The sequence below is a fragment of the Hypanus sabinus genome, chromosome 11, assembly GCF_030144855.1.
Source record: "Hypanus sabinus isolate sHypSab1 chromosome 11, sHypSab1.hap1, whole genome shotgun sequence".
NCBI lineage: Eukaryota > Metazoa > Chordata > Chondrichthyes > Myliobatiformes > Dasyatidae > Hypanus > Hypanus sabinus.
The window spans coordinates 43,156,385-43,176,688 of NC_082716.1; the positions used below are offsets into that span (position 1 = coordinate 43,156,385).

General features: G+C 40.6%; 1 protein-coding gene across 1 annotated transcript in view; it reads left to right on the forward strand.

The window, feature by feature from the left end:
• echdc2 (enoyl CoA hydratase domain containing 2) overlaps positions 1 to 20,304 on the forward strand; it is a 57,157-nt gene that overhangs the window by 18,468 nt on the left and 18,385 nt on the right. The window contains exons 4-7 of the mRNA XM_059983516.1: positions 1,099 to 1,186; positions 4,193 to 4,279; positions 5,411 to 5,503; positions 16,561 to 16,617. Of these exons, the coding sequence (XP_059839499.1) occupies positions 1,099 to 1,186; positions 4,193 to 4,279; positions 5,411 to 5,503; positions 16,561 to 16,617 (325 nt within the window). The remainder of the gene's footprint in view (positions 1 to 1,098; positions 1,187 to 4,192; positions 4,280 to 5,410; positions 5,504 to 16,560; positions 16,618 to 20,304) is intronic.

The window sequence follows — 20,304 nt, forward strand, 5'->3', positions numbered from 1 at the left end:
AATTTTCTAAACTGAGCCCATATTCTCAGAGTATGTCCAATAAGAGGATTATCAATTAGTGTAGGCAAATGACAAGGAAGTGCAAAAATAGACTGATCAGTTTTTAAACATTATTGAAAATACAAATGAGTGCTTGGCAGATTAGCAGAATGGATTTTCCAGCAGCTGCTTGGCTACAGGTATCTTCCACCACCTGCTAACTTGGTTCACTGTCATATTTCCATCCTCTACACTGTTCAGATTGAGCAGTTTGCACATCACACCAAAACCTGAGGACAATCTGTACACCTAAACCTGTCCTCAAAATATTCATTGTCATTTGAGGGAGAGAGTTGGCCAATTGGATAGACAATTGGCTTGACGTTTGGAAGCAGAGGGTGATGGTGAAAGGTTCTTTCTCATACTGGAGGCCCAAGACTCGTGCTGTGGCTCAGGATTTGGTGCTGGGCCTATTGTTTGTCATCTCTATCAACAATTTTGCAAACGAGCTGCGGCTAGTAAGTATTCTTATGACACTAAAATAAGTGGTATAGTGGACAGTGAAGGTTACAGGGGGATCTTGATCAGCCACGAATGTGGATCAAGGAATACAAATGGAGTTTAATACAGGTAAGTCTGAGATGTTGCATTTTGGGAAGGTAATTTCAGAAAGGAAACACCATTCAAATGCTCATTGCCTGGCCTGTAAGGAAATATGGCCATTCCAGGTATTAATCTAATAAATGAAAATGAGAAAAAACGCAGATGCATGGAATCCAAAACAAAAACAGACATTTTATTCAGTACATTAAGTGGGTTAACGTTTCAGCTAGATAACCTGTTATAACAGAACTAGAAGTTAGTATTTGAGACTGGGGTCAGCATTGCATGTTAAAATGGTAGCATATTTGTGGTAAGGATGACTGCTATAACTGTATTTTTAATGGATGTGTGCTATATTTTGCCCCTTCCTCATTAATTTCTTATTCTGTTTTATTACTTATAATATCATAAGGCTTCTCTCTGTTTGTTACATGTGGTCATAGTTTCATTGTTGTATCTATCAATGATTTGTTTGAGAAAAAGTAAAAAAAAAGCAGAATAGCTTACTATTTTCAGCTTGAAGAAGTCGTCGAAAATCTGCAAAAGGACAAAAGTGTACGTGTCGTATTGTTTAAGAGCCAAATCAAAGGAGTTTTCTGTGCTGGTAAGTTCTATGATCTGTACAATCTATTGTCCTGTTCGACTCAGGTGAAATCATTAACCTGCTGCCCCAGGTTTTATAGTAACTGGTAATACCTCAATGATTTCTGTGGAACTTGCCTCCAAAGAATCACTAGGTGAGACATTGCTTTAAAACAGCATACCAGCAAACAGTGCACCATTCTGTGTTTGATCCATTGTCGACTCAACCCTGTGTTAATTCAACCCTTTAAGCCTACAAGGGGAGAGACTGGACTTGATCTGGTATTGGGACATGAACCTGGTCAGGTGTCAGATCTCTCAGTGGGAGAGCATTTTGAGATAGTGATCACAATTCTATCTCGTTTACCATAGCATTGGAGAGAAATAGGAACAGGCAGGTTAGGAAACCATTTAAATGGAATAAGGGGAAATATGAAGCTATCAGGCAGGAACTTGGAAACATAAATTGGGAACAGATGTTCTCAGGAAAATGTATGGCAGAAATGTGGCAAATGTTCAGGGAATATTTATGTGATATTCTGCGTAGGTATGTTCCAATGAGACAGGGAAAGGATGTTAGGGTACAGGAACCGTGATGTACAAAGACTGTTGAAAATCTAGTTAAGAAGAAAAGAAAAGCTTATGAAAGGTTCAAAAAGCTAGGTAATGTTGGAGATCTAGAAGATTATAAGGCTAACAGGAAGGAGCTTAAGAATGAAATTAGGAGAGCCAGAAGGGGCCACGAGAAGGCCTTGGCAGACAGGATTAAGGAAAACCCCCAGTACCAAAGTATTCTACAAGTATGTGAAGAGCAAGAGGATAAGACGTGAGAGAATAGGAATAATCATGTATGACAATGGAAAAGTGTGTATGGAACTGGAAGAGGTAACAGAGATACTTAATGAATTCTTTACATCAGTATTTACTACAGAAAAGGATCCTGGCGATTGTAGGGATGATTTACAGCGGATTGAAAAGCTTGAGCATATGGACATTAAGAAAGAGGATGTGCTGGAGCTTTTGGAAAGCACCAAGTTGGATAAGTCTTCAAGACCAGACGAGGTGTACTCCTGACTACTATGGGAGGAGAGGGAGGAGATTGCTGAGCCTCTGGCAGTGATCTTTGCATCATCAGTGGGGATGGGAGAGCTTCCAGAGGATTGGAGGGTTGCAGATGTTGTTCCTTATTCAAGAAAGGGGGTAGAGATAGCCCAGGAAATTATAGACCAGTGAGTCTTACTTCAGTGGTTGATAAGTTGATGGAAAAGATCCTGAGAGGCAGGATTTATGAACATTAGGAGTGGCATAATATAATTAGGAATAGTCAGCATGACTTTGTCAAAGGCAGGTCGTGCCCTACGAGCCTGATTGTATTTTTTGAGGATGTGACTGAACACATTTATGAGGGTAGAGCAGTAGATGTAGTGTATATGGATTTCAGCAAGACATTTGATAAGGTACCCCATGCAAGGCTTATTGGGAAAGTACAGAGGCATGGGATCCAAGGGGACTTGGCTTTGTGGATCCAGAACTGGCTTGCCCACAGAAGGCAAAGAGTGGTTGTAGACGGGTCATATTCTGCATGGAGGTTGATGACCAGTGGGGTGCCTCAGGGATCTGTTCTGAGACCCCTACTCTTTGTTATTCTTATAAATGACCAGTATGAGGAAGTGGAGGGATGGGTTAGTAAATTAGCTGATGACACAAAGGTTGGGGTTGTTGTGGATAGTGTGGAGGGCTGTCAGGGGTTACAACAGGACATCGATAGGATGCAAAATTAGGCTGAGAAGTGGCAGATGGAGTTCAACCCAGATAAGTGTGAGGTGGTTCATTTTCGTAGGTCAAATATGATGGCAGAATATAGTATTAATGGTAAGACTCTTGGCAGTGTGGAGGATCAGAGGGATCTTGGAGTGTCCACAGGACACTCAAATCTGCTATGCGGGTTGCTTGTGTGGTTAAGAAGGCATACGGTGCATTGGCCTTCATCAACCTTGGGATTGAGTTTGAGCCGAGAGTTAATGTTGCAGCTTTATAGGACCCTGGTCAGACCCCACTTGGAGTACTGAGCTCATTTCTAGTCACCTCACTATAGGAAGGATGTGAAAGCCATCGAAATGGTGCAGAGGAAATTTACAAGGATGCTGCCTGGATTGGGGAGCATGCCTTATGAGAATATGTTGAGTGAACTTGGCTTTTTCTCCTTGGAGCGACGGAGGATGAGAGGTGACCCAATAGAGGTGTATAAGATGATGAGAGGCATTGATCATGTGGATAGTCAGAGGCTTTTTCCCAGGGCTGAAATGGCTAGCATGAGAGAGCACAGTTTTAAGGTGCTTGGAAGTAGGTACAGAGGAGATGTCAGGTTTAAATTTTTTATACAGAGTGGTGAGTGCATGGAATGGGCTGCCGGCAATGGTGGTGGAGGCGGGTATGATAGGGTCTTTTAAGAGACTTTTGAATAGATACATGGAGCTTAGAAAAATAGAGGGCTATCTGTAAGCTTAGTAATTTCTGAGGTTGGGACATGTTCAGCACAACTCGTGGGCTGAAGGGCCTGTATTGTGCAGTAGGTTTTCTATGTTTCTATGAAACCTTTATGTCAGGTAATGAGTTCCACAGGCAGTCTAGAAGCAGAAGTGCTTTATTGCATCTTATGATTCATTGTCAAAATTACAATGCTCCCTTTTAAACAGAGCTAGATATATAAATAGAAGCTGAATTGACATTTGTAAAAGGGCAATTGAAAACCTGCAAATTAAAAAAAATTAAAGCATTACATTGTTCCACTTTTAACTGTTGGATCTGTTACTGATCCTGTGTTAACAGTACTAATTTGCACTAAACTGTATCTTGTTTATACATGTATTGTGTGCATCTCAAAGGAGTTGTGTTTATCTGCAGCTGACCAGTAGTTAAAAGCACCTTTCTGCTGATTGTACCATTTAGGCAGTGTTAACATATTTATATTATTAGTAAATTTGATCTTTAGATTTTTTTCTCTCTCTCACCCCAATTTATTTTCTAGGTGCTGATTTGAAAGAACGTGCTCAAATGAGCAATGTAGAAGTTGGCCAATTTGTTCACAAGCTGAGAAGTTTAATGAGTAATATAGGCAAGTATGAAGAACTGTTTTGCGATGGTAGTACTTTTAAGCAGTTTTTGTTTGAAGTGAAGTGGATGTACGTTGCTTTAAACCCATGAGTTTTTGTGTGTATACCCCTTGAAGTGTACGAGGTGTTCAGGGAGGGGTAGCACCCCTAGTTAAGGGGCTTGTCTTGTCCAATTTGGGACAGCTGACTCAGCTGTGGGCCCCATCAGAGACTCAGCTCTCACCTGAGACTCCATGTTTACAGGCACCGGCGGCCACACCCCGGCACATCGCTTCAACAGGCGGGCTAAGGCAGGTGAGGTTAGTGGGTGGGCCTCATACCTAGGTGATATAGTGACATGCCAGCTCCAGCATCTGAAGTCACCTCCGGCAGGCTGGGTGGATGAGATCTACAGTGGGATCCAATGGGCAGGAAGGTGTCTCTGCAACACTCTGTGAGAGCGAAGGGCATGAGGCACGGGAGAAACCATGGTCCTCAACTGCAACCAAGGAAGACCCCAGTTGTGATGACTATTTGACCCACTGGACCCAGAGTTCTGAGTTCGAGAGAGTGGAACTGCCCCAGTGCAACACTTTGAAAACTCCTGCACAGGTTTTCTTTCATTGTCAGATTTGACGGATAACCAACACCCCTTGAAGATATGTGATATGTAGTATTTTATAGCCTTCTCCGAAGGATGCTACTTTACTAATTGGATTTTTAGCAATAATCTAGTGGTTTTCTAGCAGTTACCTCTTTTTCATGATGAATTAGCCACGTATTGAGAGATATGAAAAGAGATTTGATGATAGGACAATGTTGCTCTAAGTACTGTACTAATCTACCTTTCTGCTGTAGGTACCATTTTTGTTCAAGTCCTCTAATACTATGTAGTGCTCATTTTCCCACTATGAAAGCATTTTTGGTGCTTTAAGTGCAGTGTATAAAGTTATTTTCCAGTGCTTCAAGCTTTACCGTCTAAAGATGCACATATGACAGAAATGTGCTTTTTGTATAATACTCTGCACTTACCAGCAACCTCCAGCTTGGTAATGTAATTCAAAAGAAGCTCTCAAATTATTTTGCTATTCGTATCTTTGTTGATCAGTTTTTACTTTTTGAAGTGTTAATGTGGTGTGTACTTTCTTTCAAAGCATCCCTGCCCATGCCCACAATTGCTGCAATAGATGGGTATGCACTTGGTGGTGGTCTGGAACTGGCACTGGCATGTGATCTTCGTGTTGCAGGTATGGATGAACACAATTGCTACGTTAAATGTATCTACAGAACATAGAGACACGAGTAGAAAAGAGGTGTTCAGTACATAGTTTGGTTTACAATAGTCAAGTTTTGATGACAGGACAGGAAGGTTTGAGCTTTCAATACTTAAACTATGGAATAACTTCTATTAAATGTATAATAAATCTTTTGAATGAATATCTTCATTCCTCCTTCCCCAGCTTTTCACACCTATTCAGTTGAGAAAGAGGCAAGGGCAGAAAATGGTCACCTTTATTTACATTGTCTTTGTCTGCAGAATTTATTAATTACATGAGAATATTCAGATAATATTAAAAAGTTTCTCATTAATTATATTGATATTAACCTTCATCATAATTAATGAAAAACTGGACACATGCATAATTAATTGGATGCGTACAGTTGCAGTCTCGTGGATTTAAAAAATCTGCCTGACTGCAATTTCTTACAGCAAGTTAACAACCCAAGTGAACTCATGTTGTGTTGGACTTCCAGAAGACGTTGGACATTGTTCCTGAAAGACACAGCTAAAGTTCAAACCCATGAGAATTCAAGGTAAACCCCACAAAAAATACATCCGAAAAAGGTAGAAACCAGTGTGTTTTCATTAAAGGAGTTGGGGAATATTCATTTGGGAGCTCCAGGATTTGATGTTTATTGGATCCATATTATATTTGAACTTGTGACTCAAAAAGACACAATTGTTCAGACTAATGATTAATGATAATGATTATTATCATTATCATTAGTATGATAATTGATTTAATGATTAATCCATTGATTGTACATTTCCATTAATGGTAATAAATAGAACAGGACCAGGCCCGTCAGCCTACCATGATGGTAAACTTAAACTGAACACATCTGCCCGAACATGGTCCATATCCCTCTATTCCCTGCATGATCATGTGCCTGTCCAAATGCTCTTAATTGTCACCAGTATGTCTGCTTCCACCACAATCCTGGCAGGGCATTCCAGGCAACCACCACTCTTTATGGGGAATAAAAACTTACCTTGCACATCTCCTTTAATCTTCTCCCTCTCAAATTCAATAAGTGTCCTTTAGTGTTTTGCATTTCTCCATCCAACCATCTACCACATGAAATACCTTTAAAAAAAAATTGAGATCTAAAACGTTTAGAATGGAGACCATATTCAGAAAAGCCAACAAATACCAAACATGAATGATCAATTTAACCTTGGTCAGTCAATTGAACTGTGTAGACAGACCAAGAATATAGATCAGAGAAGCAGGTCAGGCAGCATCTATGGAAATGAATAAACAGTCAATGTTTTGGGCCAACACCTTTCAACAGGACTGGAAAAAGATGAGAAATTAGAGCAAGAAGGTGGGGGAGGGTAGATGTTGCCTGACCCTCTGAACTCCTCCAGCATTTTGTATGTTTTGTCTTGGATTTCCAGCATCTGCAAGTTTTCTCATGTCAGAGAAAGCTGTGATCATATTATACAGTTTTCTACTTGCACAACATTTTAGAGGTGGTGTGACCAATTTTTAATCACCTGGAAATAAAGGAGGAAACGCAGAGAAAAGCAGCAAAGATAATCAGTTGTTCAGCAGAGGAAGTCTTTTGCCCAGTGTATTATGCTGACCATCAGATCTATCAACACTCACCTCACTTGCTTGTGTAGGTTCCATATCTCTTTAAGCCCTGCTCATTCAAGATGCTTCTTAAATGTTATTGTCCATACCTTCACCTCCCGTGGCAACTCATTCCAAATACTGTTTACTCTTTGTGTGATTTTTAAAAAAGTCTCTCAGATTCACTTTGAAACTTCTTCCTGTTACTTTAAACCAATCCCTATCATGGGAATCAGACATTGACTGACTACCACATCAATGGCTCCCATAATTTGGTCTGACAATATGTAGTACAACTGTAACACATTATCTCATCTCTTTTTCTCAATGCAGTATCTGACAAAGGTAAGCTTTCCAAACACATTCCTCACTCCCCTGTCTGTGTTCCTGTGCAGGGAACTGCTTTTGTTCCTCGAGGTCTGTCTATTCAACAACATTCCCCAAGACCCTTTCATTCACAGTTTATTGTATGTCCTGCTCTTCCCTTCACAAATAGTGTCACTTAATTAAATTCAATCCGCTATTTCTATGCCCACTGTTATGAAATCCCGTAACTGGGTCACTTACCAGCAAAGATAGAGAGGTCCGTTGAAGTCTGATGGTACTATTTTTAAAAGCATTTATTGATAAAGGGGCACAAAAATAAGATTAATGCAAACATACAGATAATATACGTTGTCAATACTAAATCTAAAGCGCGGGTATAATAATAACCAATAAGAAATAGCTCTATCGTTGTCTAGGAGATAATGGAAATATAACAGTCACTGTTAGTTCGTTCACGCTGCAGCGTTTTGGGTTTAAGAGAGAGGTGGTTTTAAACTTGCCCAGGTCTTTTATGATGCCAATCCATTGAGTCAGGGGAGTGGGTTTCCCCGTTGTTAGCTAAAAGCCGTTTTCCGTGGTTCCAGCCACCAGTTCCAGCAACAGAACTGAATGCACGTGGCCTCCTTCGGATGACTTCCTGCTATTACATGGTCGCTTAACGTTTCTTGTGCGTCTGAGGGGCTGTTCCTACAGACCCTCTTTTATCCTGACTCGCAGGGTCGTAGATGTCAATCAGGTTGGGGGTGATGCAATCTCTCCCTCTACCAGCCCACTTTGCCTGAGGGCGTTCACATAGCCGAGTCTCCAATCCACAGATTTGCCTTCCAGAGACAATGGCCATGTCCCGTAGCTTTACATCGCCGGGGAAATGAGACATTCCGCACGTCTCTCTCTCATTTCCTGGGCCCCCCTGACCCAACCCAACAGTGATCTTGCGATTCTCACAAAGGAGGGGGCTACCCCGCACCCTTCGGCCCCTCAGAGCTGTGGTACATTCATAACACCACTTACACAGTAGATATATATCCTGTTGTAACCTTAGATAACTTTCTTCATTTTTCACCAAACCACTAATTTTGGTGTCATCTGCAAACATACTAGTCATGCTACCTAATCCTCATCCTGAGCAACACACACAAAATACTAGATGAACTCAGCAGTTAGGGCAGCATCTAGGAGGAGGAATAAAGAGTTGATGTTTTGGGCCAAGACCCTTTATCAGGACTGGAAAGAAAGGGTGAAGAAACCAGAATAAGAAGGGAAGGAGTACAAGTTGGAAGGTGATGGGTGAAGCCAGGTGAGGGGGAAGCTAGGTGGTGGGGAGGGGGAATGAAATGAGAAGCTGGAAGGTGGGTAGATGGAAAAGGTAAGAGTTGAAGATTAAAGAATCTAATAGGAGAGGAGAGTGTACCATGGGAGAAAGCAAAGGTGGAGGTGCACCAGAGGGAGGTGATAGGCAGTTGAGGAAAAGGGATGGGGTAGCCAGAATAGGGAATGGAAAAGTGGGGGGGGATTTGTGCTATTAGGTTGGAGGCTCCCTAGATGGAATATGAAGTATTGCTGCTCCAACTTGAGTGGCCTCATCATTGGCAGTAGACGAGGCCATGGACCAACATGTTGGAATGGGAACGGGGATTGGAATTAAAAATGTTTGGCCTCTGGGAAATACTCCCTGATGCAGATGGAGCAAAGATGCTCGACAAAGCTGTCCCCCAACCCACGTTGTGTCTCACTGATGTAGACAACACTGCACTGGGAACATTGGATACAGTAGATGACCCCAACAGACTTGTAGATGAAGTGTTTCCTCACCTGGAAGGACTGTTTAGGGCTCTGTATGGTGGTGATGGAGGAAGTGAATGGGCAGGTGTAGCACTTGTTCCGGTTGCAGGGATAAGTTCCAGGAGGGATATCATTGGGCAAAAATGAATGTGATCCTCGTCCAAATTGTTGTTATAGGTGACAAAGAACAAGGGACCCAGCACTGATTGCTATGGCATACCACCTTCCACAGCCCTCCAATCTGAGAAACAACTCCCCATTACCACCTGCCTTCCACCACCAAACCCTCATTTGCTAAAATCAGACAGTCTTGGATAAGCACATGGATGACAAAAAAATGGAGGGCTTTATGAAGGGAAAGTTTAAATTGATCTTGGCATAGGTTAAAAGGTCAGCACATTGTGGGCTTGTACTGTGCTGTACTGTTCCATGTTCTATAAGTGAGGAACGATCATGCTTTCAAATTCATCCAATAAAGATATACAGAATTAAAAACAAATCTAAAAATTGAATGGAGGAGAGGCCATGTGCTCTAATTAGTAAAACATTTATGAATAATTCATGAATGATTTCACTTGTCAGTGACTGTCTATTTGTCAACCATCAGCATATGGAATTGACTAATAGACAGCTACAGACAAGAGATTACTAATAATATCTATAATCAAATTGAACAGTGCTAAAAGTACTGTTAGAGCCATTCTCCATAGAACAATCAAGAAAGGCCACATCATGGAATCCATTTTTTTAAATCAAAGTTTTTTTATTAACAAAGAAAAATAGCAGAACATACGTTATAATGCAACCAACCATTTTACACTAGTTACAAAAAGAACCCCCCCACCCCTCAATAAACAAGAACAAGTAGAGCCAGCCAGACCAGTTAAAAACATACAAAGGCCTAGTGTACGTATAAAGGTAGAGCACCTCACACATTCAAGTAATTTTTTTCAGCATCCATATTTTTGACAAAACTTAAAAAAGGTTGCCAAGTGGAGTTAACTCGTGCAGACTGCCCCCTGACTGAATAGCGGATCTTCTCAAATTTTATAAAGTACATGATATCTTTGATCCAATGTCCATATGTTGGAGGGGAAGAGTCTTTCTATTTGCATATGATGAGCCTTCTGACAAGAAGTGAACAAAAAGCGATGAGATCGGTTTGGAATTTGCTGAGGTTAACTTTCTGAGAAGGCACTCCAAATAGTGCAAGATGGTGTAATTAATTGTCCAAATATTTTCGAAAAAGTTTCATAAATCAAACCCCAGAAATTAACTAATTTTGGACATGACCAAAACATACGGCAGAGTGTAGCTGGGAATTGTTTACTTCTGTCGCATATTGGGTCAAGATCTTTATTAACCTTAGCTAATCTAACTTTAGACCAATGACAACAGTGCACAATTTTAAACTGAACAGAGAGGAGAGAGGATGAATAAATTCTGTGAATTGTTTTTTGCCATATGTCATCTGGAATTTGTTCCTCAATATCCTCTTCCAATTTATGTTTTAATAAATTCAAATTCTCAGAATTAACTACATTAAGTAGCTCATAGATTTTGCTTCCAGATTGCTTCACATCAATTTTGCACTTAAGGACTAAAGCTAAGAGTGATGAAGAGGGGCAGTAGGAAAAGCACTCAAGATGAGTGGCCATAAAGCTTCTGAGTTGTAAATATCTATAATAGTGTGTCCTAGTGTGCCAAATTTCTCAACTAGCTGTTCAAAAGCAGCAAAATTGCTGTCAATGTAGAGATTATACAATGAAGTGATACCATGTTTAGACCAAACATCAAACGCTACATCCATTATTAATGGGGTGAACATGTAATTTTTTTTGCTATTTGTGCAGTGAGTGAGAGGTTATTAAGTATAAAATGATGTCTAAATTGGAACCAAATTTTAATGGAGTACATCACAACTGGATTCAGTGTGAAACTAGATACAGGTTGTGACAGTGGTAGTTTAGCATATATTACCATCGAAGAGGTAAATTGTAAGGGTGACTTCTCCATAATCACCCAGCTGGAAGCAGCAATATCATCTCTTGTCCAATATAAAGTTGCTCTTATATTAGCCGACCAGTAGTAACATAGAAAGTTTGGAAGTACCAAACACCACCACCCCCCCCCCACCCCCAATCTTGCGAGGCCTCTGTAGTATTTTTTCCTTTACTCTGGGCTGATCTTTATTCCAAATAAAATTTAAAATTTGACTACTTAGGTTATTGAAGAAAGTCTTTTGTTATAAAAATTGGGAGGCTTTGGAAACATGTATAAGAATCTGGGCAGGACAGTCATTTTAATTGTATTAATCCTTCCGCTAAGGGAAAGAGATAAAGAACTACAACGGTCAAATTCCTGTTTAAGATTGGAAAGGAGATGTTGTTAGTTGGCTTTATTAAGGTCCTTGTAATTATGTGTTATCCAGACCCCCAAGTATTTTAATTTCCTATAGGATTCTAACAGGGGTCACCGAGAAAGACATATCCAAACATGTGGTCCCAATTGACATTAGTTCACTCTTTTGAAAGTTAACTTTATAATCAGATATTTGACCAAATTTAGTGAGCAGTATTGATAGATTTGGAAGACTTCGAGTTGGATCTGAGATATACAATAGCATATCATCTGTGTACAGTGACACTTTATGTTCCAAAGCTCCCTTCAGGACGCCTTTGATACTAACTGATGTTCTCACGGCTATGGTGAGTGGCTCAATTCCCACAGCAAAAAGGAGTGGGGATAATGGGCATCCCTGTCTTGTGCCACGTTGCAGTTCAAAAAAAGGACAATATACAGTTATTAGTACACACGGCTGCCAGTGGGGACAAGTAAAGTACTTTAGTCCATGAGATGAATGTAGAACCAAAACCAAATTTTTGGAGAGTATAGAAAAGAAAGTCCCATTTCACCCAGTCAACTGTCTTCAGCACCAAGTGAGAGAATAATCTCTTGGGTATTAGAAGCAGAGGAATCATATAGTATATTTAGAAGACATCTTATATTTAAAAAAAGAGTTCCAATTTCTTATAAAACCTGTTTGATCGGGTGAGATAATTAATGGTAGCATCTTCTCCATTCGGTGTGGCAGGACTTTTGCAAGGATTTTGGTATCCATATTTAAAAGGGAGATTGGTCTGTATGAACTACATTCAAGGGGGTCTTTGCCCTTTTTCAAAATTAATGACATAACTGCTTGACGCATTGTGGTAGGTAGGGTTGGGATTAAAAAAGACTCTTCAAAAACAGATAATAGTAATGGGGAAAGTTGAGTGGAAAACTTTTTTTTAATTCAGAAAGGTATCCATCTGGGCCTGGAGATTTTCCACTCTGCATACTCCTAATTGCTGAGTCTGTCTCCAGAGTCGTGATTGCCCTTTCCAAATCAGCAGCTACATGCAGATCTATATATGGGATGTTCAGCTTTTTAAAGGAATCATCCAGATATGATGGGGTGGTGGATGAACCTGAGGAGTACAACGATTGGTAAAAGCTATGAAAGCATGAGTTAATTTCTACATTATCTGTTTGTTTTATGCCCTGTGCATCCCATATCTCAGGTATACCATGACCGGCCGTTTTTCGACGCAGTGGATGGGCTAACAGCCTCCCTGCTTTTTCTCACATTGCAACTTGGAGATAAGATATTCAGCTTCTTGAGTTGTTAATAGATTGTATTCGGTCTAAAGTACTAAATGCTGTTTGAGCAAAGTCGATGAGAGCGCTTGGCTATGCAAGAGGTCTAGTTTCAGTATCTGATCTGTCAGTTGTTTAATATGTTCAGTTCTTATTTTTCTCTGCTGCGCACATAATAAGATGATTTGGCCTCTCAAATATGCCCTTAGCGCCTCCCACACAATTGATGGAGACATCCCTGGTGTTTGATTAATTCTCAGAAATGATTCTATTTCAGAATAAATATACTTGACAAAACATTCATCTGAAAGGAGAGTAGGATCTAGCCTTCAAGGATGGTAACTTGGTTGTGTAGTAGGCATACGTAATATTAAAGTCAGCGGACTATGATTGGATACAACTATGGCTTCATAATCACACTCCATCACAGAAGAGAGAAGGCTGATGTCCATAAAAAAATAATCTATATGCGAATAGGAACCGTGTACTGAGGAGAAAAAAGAGCAACTCCGAGAGGTAGGGTTACGAACCCGCCATACATCAGCCACTTCGTATGTTTTAAGAAAATGTCTGATAGACTGTGCTGACCTAGAGATAGGGACATTCCTCGTCGCACTGCAGTTCAAAATTGGAGAGAGAACACAATTAAAATCACCTCTGAGGATGAGCTTATGTGTGACCATGTTTGGCAACTTGGACAAGAAATCACTAAAATACATATGGTCATCCCAATTCGGTGCATAAACGTTGGCAAGGATAATGGGCAGCCCATATAGCCACCCAGTTATAATTAAAAACTGTCCAGCTGTATCAGATTCAACACTCGTTGCCACGAACTGTGTATTTTTACTAATTATTATTGCTGCTCCTGTGGCCTTTGAGTTAGAGTGAAATACTTGACTGACCCATCCCCCTCTTAGTCGACAATGATCAGTGATATGCAAGTGGGTCTCCTGTAGGAATGCTATATCAGTCTTCAGCTGTTTCAAATGAGTAAATGCCTTGTTACATTTTACAGGGTGATTAAGAGATTTAACTTTCCAACTCACTAATTTAACAGAGCAACCATTTGTCTGAGATGAAATATTATTATTAACCAAATGGAACTGAAGGAAGTAGAATATCACATAGGTTTCTCCCAATATACATATATAGAAACAACGATAGGCCTAACTATAAAGCAAAAGGAAATAGTCTGGCAACTTCCCTACCCTCATTACCTACACAAAACCCTTTATTACCATATCCACACGTTAAGTGTTTACTTGGGTGCTTTCTGAGCTAAGTCAGGTTGAGCTCCTGCCCAACCCACCCTAAATTAAGAAACAAGAAAAAAATAGCACTAGAAATTCCCCCAGCTTATAAATATCAACATTGTTTGGGATTTTAATATAGTGCACACACACTTACAGCTGGTATTATGAATTTGCTAAATAGCAAGAGATGAATCTAATTTGGTTTAAGCATATTGAAGGATTCAAAATTAAACCTAATCTTGAAAAGACTCCCCCCACCCAAAAAAAAACTTTAACATCTCAATGACAGTGACCATAAAGAAAACATATTTCCATGACAAAAGACTAGAATAATCATAATACTTTTTCTGGATGCTGCAGGAAAATATCGATTCTACAACTGTTTATGTATAGCCCATCGGAGTTCCACATGTGAAAAATGCATTACTGGTCCGGGATCATGTTCTGTGTTTTACTGCCGTGACGATACGCTCTGTTCCTTAGGCCATGGCTTTCTCCGGGTCCAGAAATTCTTTCTCCGTCCCATTGTAAGTAATGCGGAGTCGAGCATATCCGATATCCGGCTGGTCACGCAGTCGTTCCCTGATGTCCGTTAACGCAGCTCAAGCTTTGGCGACCCTTGTGATGCAGTCTGGAAAAATAGTAGTTGAGTAGTTAAGGGAGTCTGGTTTCGAGCTGGACATAAAATACCAATACAGTCCTGATAATAATGTAGTTTAACTACAATTGCACACGGTTTACCGCTGGGTTTTTTTGGTGTGAGACTCTGCAAGTGGTTGATACGAATGCCTTTGTCCAGTTTAAGCACCTCTGACAGTAATTTAGAAATGGACTCTGTGGTACTTGACCCGGGCCCCTCAGCGATGCCCAAAATGTGGATATTGCACCTCTGCATTCTTTCCTCCATGTCTTCACATTTATCACTTAAATCCTTCAGCTTCGACTTCAGGGCGTTTACGATGGTTTGAAGCGATACCATTTCATCCGACCCCGATGATATGCTACCCTCCACATCTTTAACATTAGCCTTTACTCGGTCAATCTCAACTTGGGTCCGTGCCGCGTTATTTGCTAACTTGGTTCTTACTACCTGCAACTCGTTTTTCAGGTAGTTGAAATCTTTGGCGAGAGCGTTCTTCAGCTCTGCTCTAATCACTGCGGAGATGTCTGTGTTTAGCTCCAAGAGGAGCTAAATCTTTAGGTCTTCCATGTCCATTTCGCCTGAGTTCATGCGGGGTAGGGTACTTGCGTGGTCATGGTCAGCACTTAAACTTTGCGCCGGGGAGTCTGTCATCTTGGTGTTAGTGGGCCCAATGTATTTAAATTTTTGAAGCTTAGATGCCATTACTGCATGTCAGAGAACAAAGTAACTCTCGCTATATGTACTTCGACGACTTATTTATTTATTTTGATAAAATTTGAAAGAAAGTGCTATTCTAATTATACAATAAAGGTTAGGCAGGAGCCCGGCCAAACACACCTTACTCCATTGTTCACTCATGTGGGCCCCCATGGAATCCATTTTATGACTAAAATGTAGAAATAAGAATCAACAGTCAACCTGGTATCACATCACAACCTGGTACTCCAGCTGCAGTGCTGCCGACAAAAAAGCCCTGCAGAGGGTGGTTAGGGGAGCAGAGAAGGTTATTGGGGTCTCCCTACCTTCTATCCAAGACCTCTTTCAGAGTCGATGCCTCCAGAAGACACGGTACATCATTAAAGGCCCCTCACACCCTCTCCATAAACTGTATGTTCTTCTGCCATCAAGTAAACGTTACAGGAGCATCAAAACTAAAACCACAAGGCTACTAAACAGCTTCCTCCCACAGGCAGTCAGACTGCTAAATAGCTGCTCTACCTGACTCTGCTTTGGACACTTGTAACTTGATTTTAACCGACATGTGGCTGTTGTGTTTTACTATTTATTGTTGCGTTTGTTATGTTATGATTGCACTTGCTCCTGGGAAACGCTGTCTCATTCTGCTCTGCAGAGCTGATGTATGGATGGAATGACAATAAAGTTTTTGAATCTTGAATCTTGAAAACTATTATTTATGTACTGAAATACTGTTAACAAGATGTTTTCTATTAATGAGTGTTCTGCTTGTCTCACACTCTTGTTCCTTCTCTGGGTGTTCCCGTTGTATACCTCTTTAGTTTTTGCTGTCCTGATGTCACTACTCTTTCACCTTCACTTTGCTGTTTTTTTGCAGTTTATATTGCATCTTTCCTCTTGCATGTGGTTTCTCCTTTTCTTTCTCTGTGCCATTGTGTACAAATACAAAAGGCATTCCAGCTTTCTATGTAGTTCCAATGTCAGTACTGTACTCCATTGCTGCAGGTATAAACCTGCCTGTCCTTTTCTACAAACACGTTATGTAAGATTAGACAGCTTTTTCCTTTTAAAATGTATCTGTCTTATTTTGTTAACTTTAGCATCTTCTGCCAAGATGGGTCTTATTGAAGTTACCAGAGGCCTCCTGCCTGGTGCTGGTAAGTTATTTTCTTCACTATATGAAGAGCAAGATCTGCAGTGAAGTTAATATTGAGAGAATGAGTATTTTTACAGTGCAAGTAATTTAAAAAAATCAATGACTGAACTTTAATTCTACTGATTACATTCCATAAAACGAGACCAGAGGATCTTCTAAACTCTAATATAATAACTCTAACATATAATACCATACAGACAAGGGGACAAAAACAGATTCTTCCAAGACTCCATGTTGACCATCCAGCACCCTTTTACAGTAGAACAGTACAGCTCAAGATGGCTTCACCCTATGATGGTTGTGCAGTCCCTGATGCCATTTTAAACTAGTGCCATCTGTCTGTATGTCTGCACCCCAGCTTCTTAAACATTGCTGTCAAAATTGCTTTGACCACCTCCCCTGCTAATACATTCTGGGCGCCTTTAAAGTTTTGTATAGTCAACCTAAAACTACTGTTTTAACCACTGTATACCCTTAGTATTTGACATTTCCACCAGAATAAAAACCATCTTACCATATAAGAGGTGATTGATAAGTTTGTGGCCTAAGGTAGACAGAATCAGTTTTAGAAAACCTAAGCACTCATGTCCTTCTACCTCAGGCCATGAACTTATCAATCACTCCAATGGGTTATTAACTTCAAACTTTCTGCATAATCACTCAAAGAATTGAACTGCATGTGCATGTAACGAGAGCTGTATAACTCATCTCCTTCTCCAGGCCACGAACTTATCCATCACCCCTGCTGTGGACACTTTCTGGAGGTCCAGGATCCATACGCTCCACGACCACTGGACTAAGGGTGTCAATGTAGCAGGAGACTATGTTGAAAAATAAATGTGCTAGATTTTCTAAAATTGACTCCTTCTACCTTGGGCCATGAACTTAACAATCACCTCTCATATCTATGCTTCTCACAATTTTAAATACTTCTGTCAGGTAGCCCTCGGTTTCTGCCACTCCAGCAAAAACAATCCAAGTTCAGCCTCTCAGCAGTGTGGGGACAAGGGCCTGCACCATTCTGTGTTCTATTTTCTCTGTCACTAGCACTCGCTAACCCAAACAACATCCTGGTTCAACTTTTCTGCACTCTTTCCAGAGACTCCAAATCCTTCATGCAGTGACTAGATCTTCATGCAGTGCTCCAAGTGTGATCCAGCCCACAGTTTTACGCAGCTGCATCACCATCCACAATACTCTAATCCTTTTATCCCCACTAAGCTCCGCCCAAATTCTACTTGTCATCTACAAGAGTCAGTATATAATGCCCAATAAAACTACCAACCGCCATCTTTGAAATGTGGAAGAAAACTGAAGCAGTGGAGAGAAATCCAGGCAGTCATAGGGAGATTGTGTAGCTGCCACATAGACGGTACTGGAGGCCAGCTATGAATTTGAGTCACATGAGGCAACAACCCTACTAACTGCATTTCTGTAAAACACCGTACCTTTCCTCATTTACAAATCAAAATGTTTTTATTCATAATTGAGGAAAATATGATAGCTCTTTGGCTGCCCCAATTTAATCTGTTGTTCAGAGCCTCTGTTCCTAAGAGTTGCTGTAAAACTCCAGCAGCATTTTGTTTTGTAAACTATATGGCTATTCACTCCAACTCTGCTGAGGTTATCTCCTCTGTCAGTGTGATTATAGGCTGTATCATGCAGTTGTCGAGCATTTACCCTTTGCTGGTTTCTTTTCATGTTACATACCCAAGAATGGGAGAAACCCAATCTCTATGCCTGGGATATTACTTGCATCAATAGCTTACGTGCTCAGTGAAGTTTGTGTAGGTAGCTGATAATGTGTACTTTGCATTTGATGGCATCATACTTTCCAAATAATTCAAATCTAAATCAGAGGAAAACACTGTTAGGTCCACCTCAGGAAATCAGTACAGTTGATCTTATGCCAGTCCAGTGTGCTTACTAAATCTGCATGTTGCCATGTTGAATACTGACAAATCATCCACTTCCTCTTGCCAGCCTTATCGTGGCTGATAAGGTTCGAAGTATGAATGCAGTATACAACCCTGAGATTCATCCCTGAATGGAACCCATTCAAAGAAAAACATCAAGACCCCCCCCCCATGCACGAAAACATGCAAATGACAACAAAATAAATTATAAAACACAAAATCAAAAGTGATGAGGCATAATTGAGCACAGCTCAGTGTTCATTATCTACAGGCTGCTCTGATTCAAAGTCTATTCAGGGCAGAACTGTGAATTGCTCTGAAGTTTATGTGTGGCAACAGAATTGCACTCCATTTCTTTTAAATCTCAGCTTTAACTATATGCAGCAGTGGTCTGCCCTTGGTGTGAATTATCCCATGTGCTTTCGAATACCTGTTTTTGTGTTGGATTCGCACCATGCAGCAATGCTCTTGCTTGGTTCTACTCTTTATTGATTCAGTGGTAGGCAGAATACTTCCAGCAATAGTTTCTCGCGGTGATGATCTCAACAGGATAGATGTAGAGAGGATAATCTGTTTTAGAAGCAGAACTAGGTTCAATGTGGCTGTCTGTGGGGAAGATGAATCTCTGGGCTGTATATTGCATACATTCTCTGATAGTAAATATACTTTGAATCTTTGAGTTTATACTCCCTGCATAGGCACCATATCAGCCACAAGATAAGCTGGCAATAGAAAATGGACGAATTATCAATTTTCAACATAATATAATGTTTGTTGCTGCCCATGCAACATCTGCTCCGCTATTCAATCATGGCTGATCCCTTTTTCCCCTCCTCAGCCCCACACCCCGGCCTTCTCCCCATAACATTTCATGCCGTGTCCAGTCAATCTGTGCCTTAAGTACACTCAACAACCTGGCCTCCGCAGCTGCTTGTGGTAACAAATTTCACAAATTCAACACCCTCTGGCTAAAGAAAATTTTCTGCATCTGTTTTAAATGGATGCCCTTCTTTCCTGAGGCTGTGCCCTCCTGTCCTAGACTCCTCCACAATGGGAAATGCCCTTCCCACATCTTCTGACTTGGCCTTTCAACATTCAAAAGATTACAATGAGATCTCACCTCATCCTTCTAAAATCCAGTATGTTACAGACCCAGAGCCATCAAATGTTCCTTCTATGATAACCCTTTCATTCCTGGAATCATCCTTGCAAACCTCCTCTGGAACCTCTCCAATGCCAGCACATATTTTCTAAGATGAGAAGCTGAAAAGTGTTCACGATACTCAAGGTGAGGCCTCATTAGTGCCTTATAAAGCCTCAGCATCACATCCCTGCTCTTGTATTCTAGACCTCTTGAAATAAATGCTAACATGGCATTTGCCTTCCTCACCACCGACCCAACCTGTAAGTTCATCTTTAGGGTGTTCTGCATAAGGACTCCCAAGTCCCATTGCATCTCAGATTTTTTTTAAGAAAATAGTCTACATATTCATTTAAAGTGCATACTGAAGTGCAAAACCATGCATTTTCCAACATTATATTTCATTTGCCACTTTCTTGCCCATTCTCCTAATCAGTTTAAGACCTGCAGCCTACCTGTTTCCTCAACACTACCTGCCCCTCCATCAAAGTTTGTATCATCTGCAAACTGGGCAACAAAGCCATCTATTCCATTAGCCAAATCATTGGTAGACAGTATAAGAAGCAGTCCCAACACCAACCCCTGCAGACCACCCCTAGTCACTGACAGCCAAGCAGAAAAGGATCCTTTT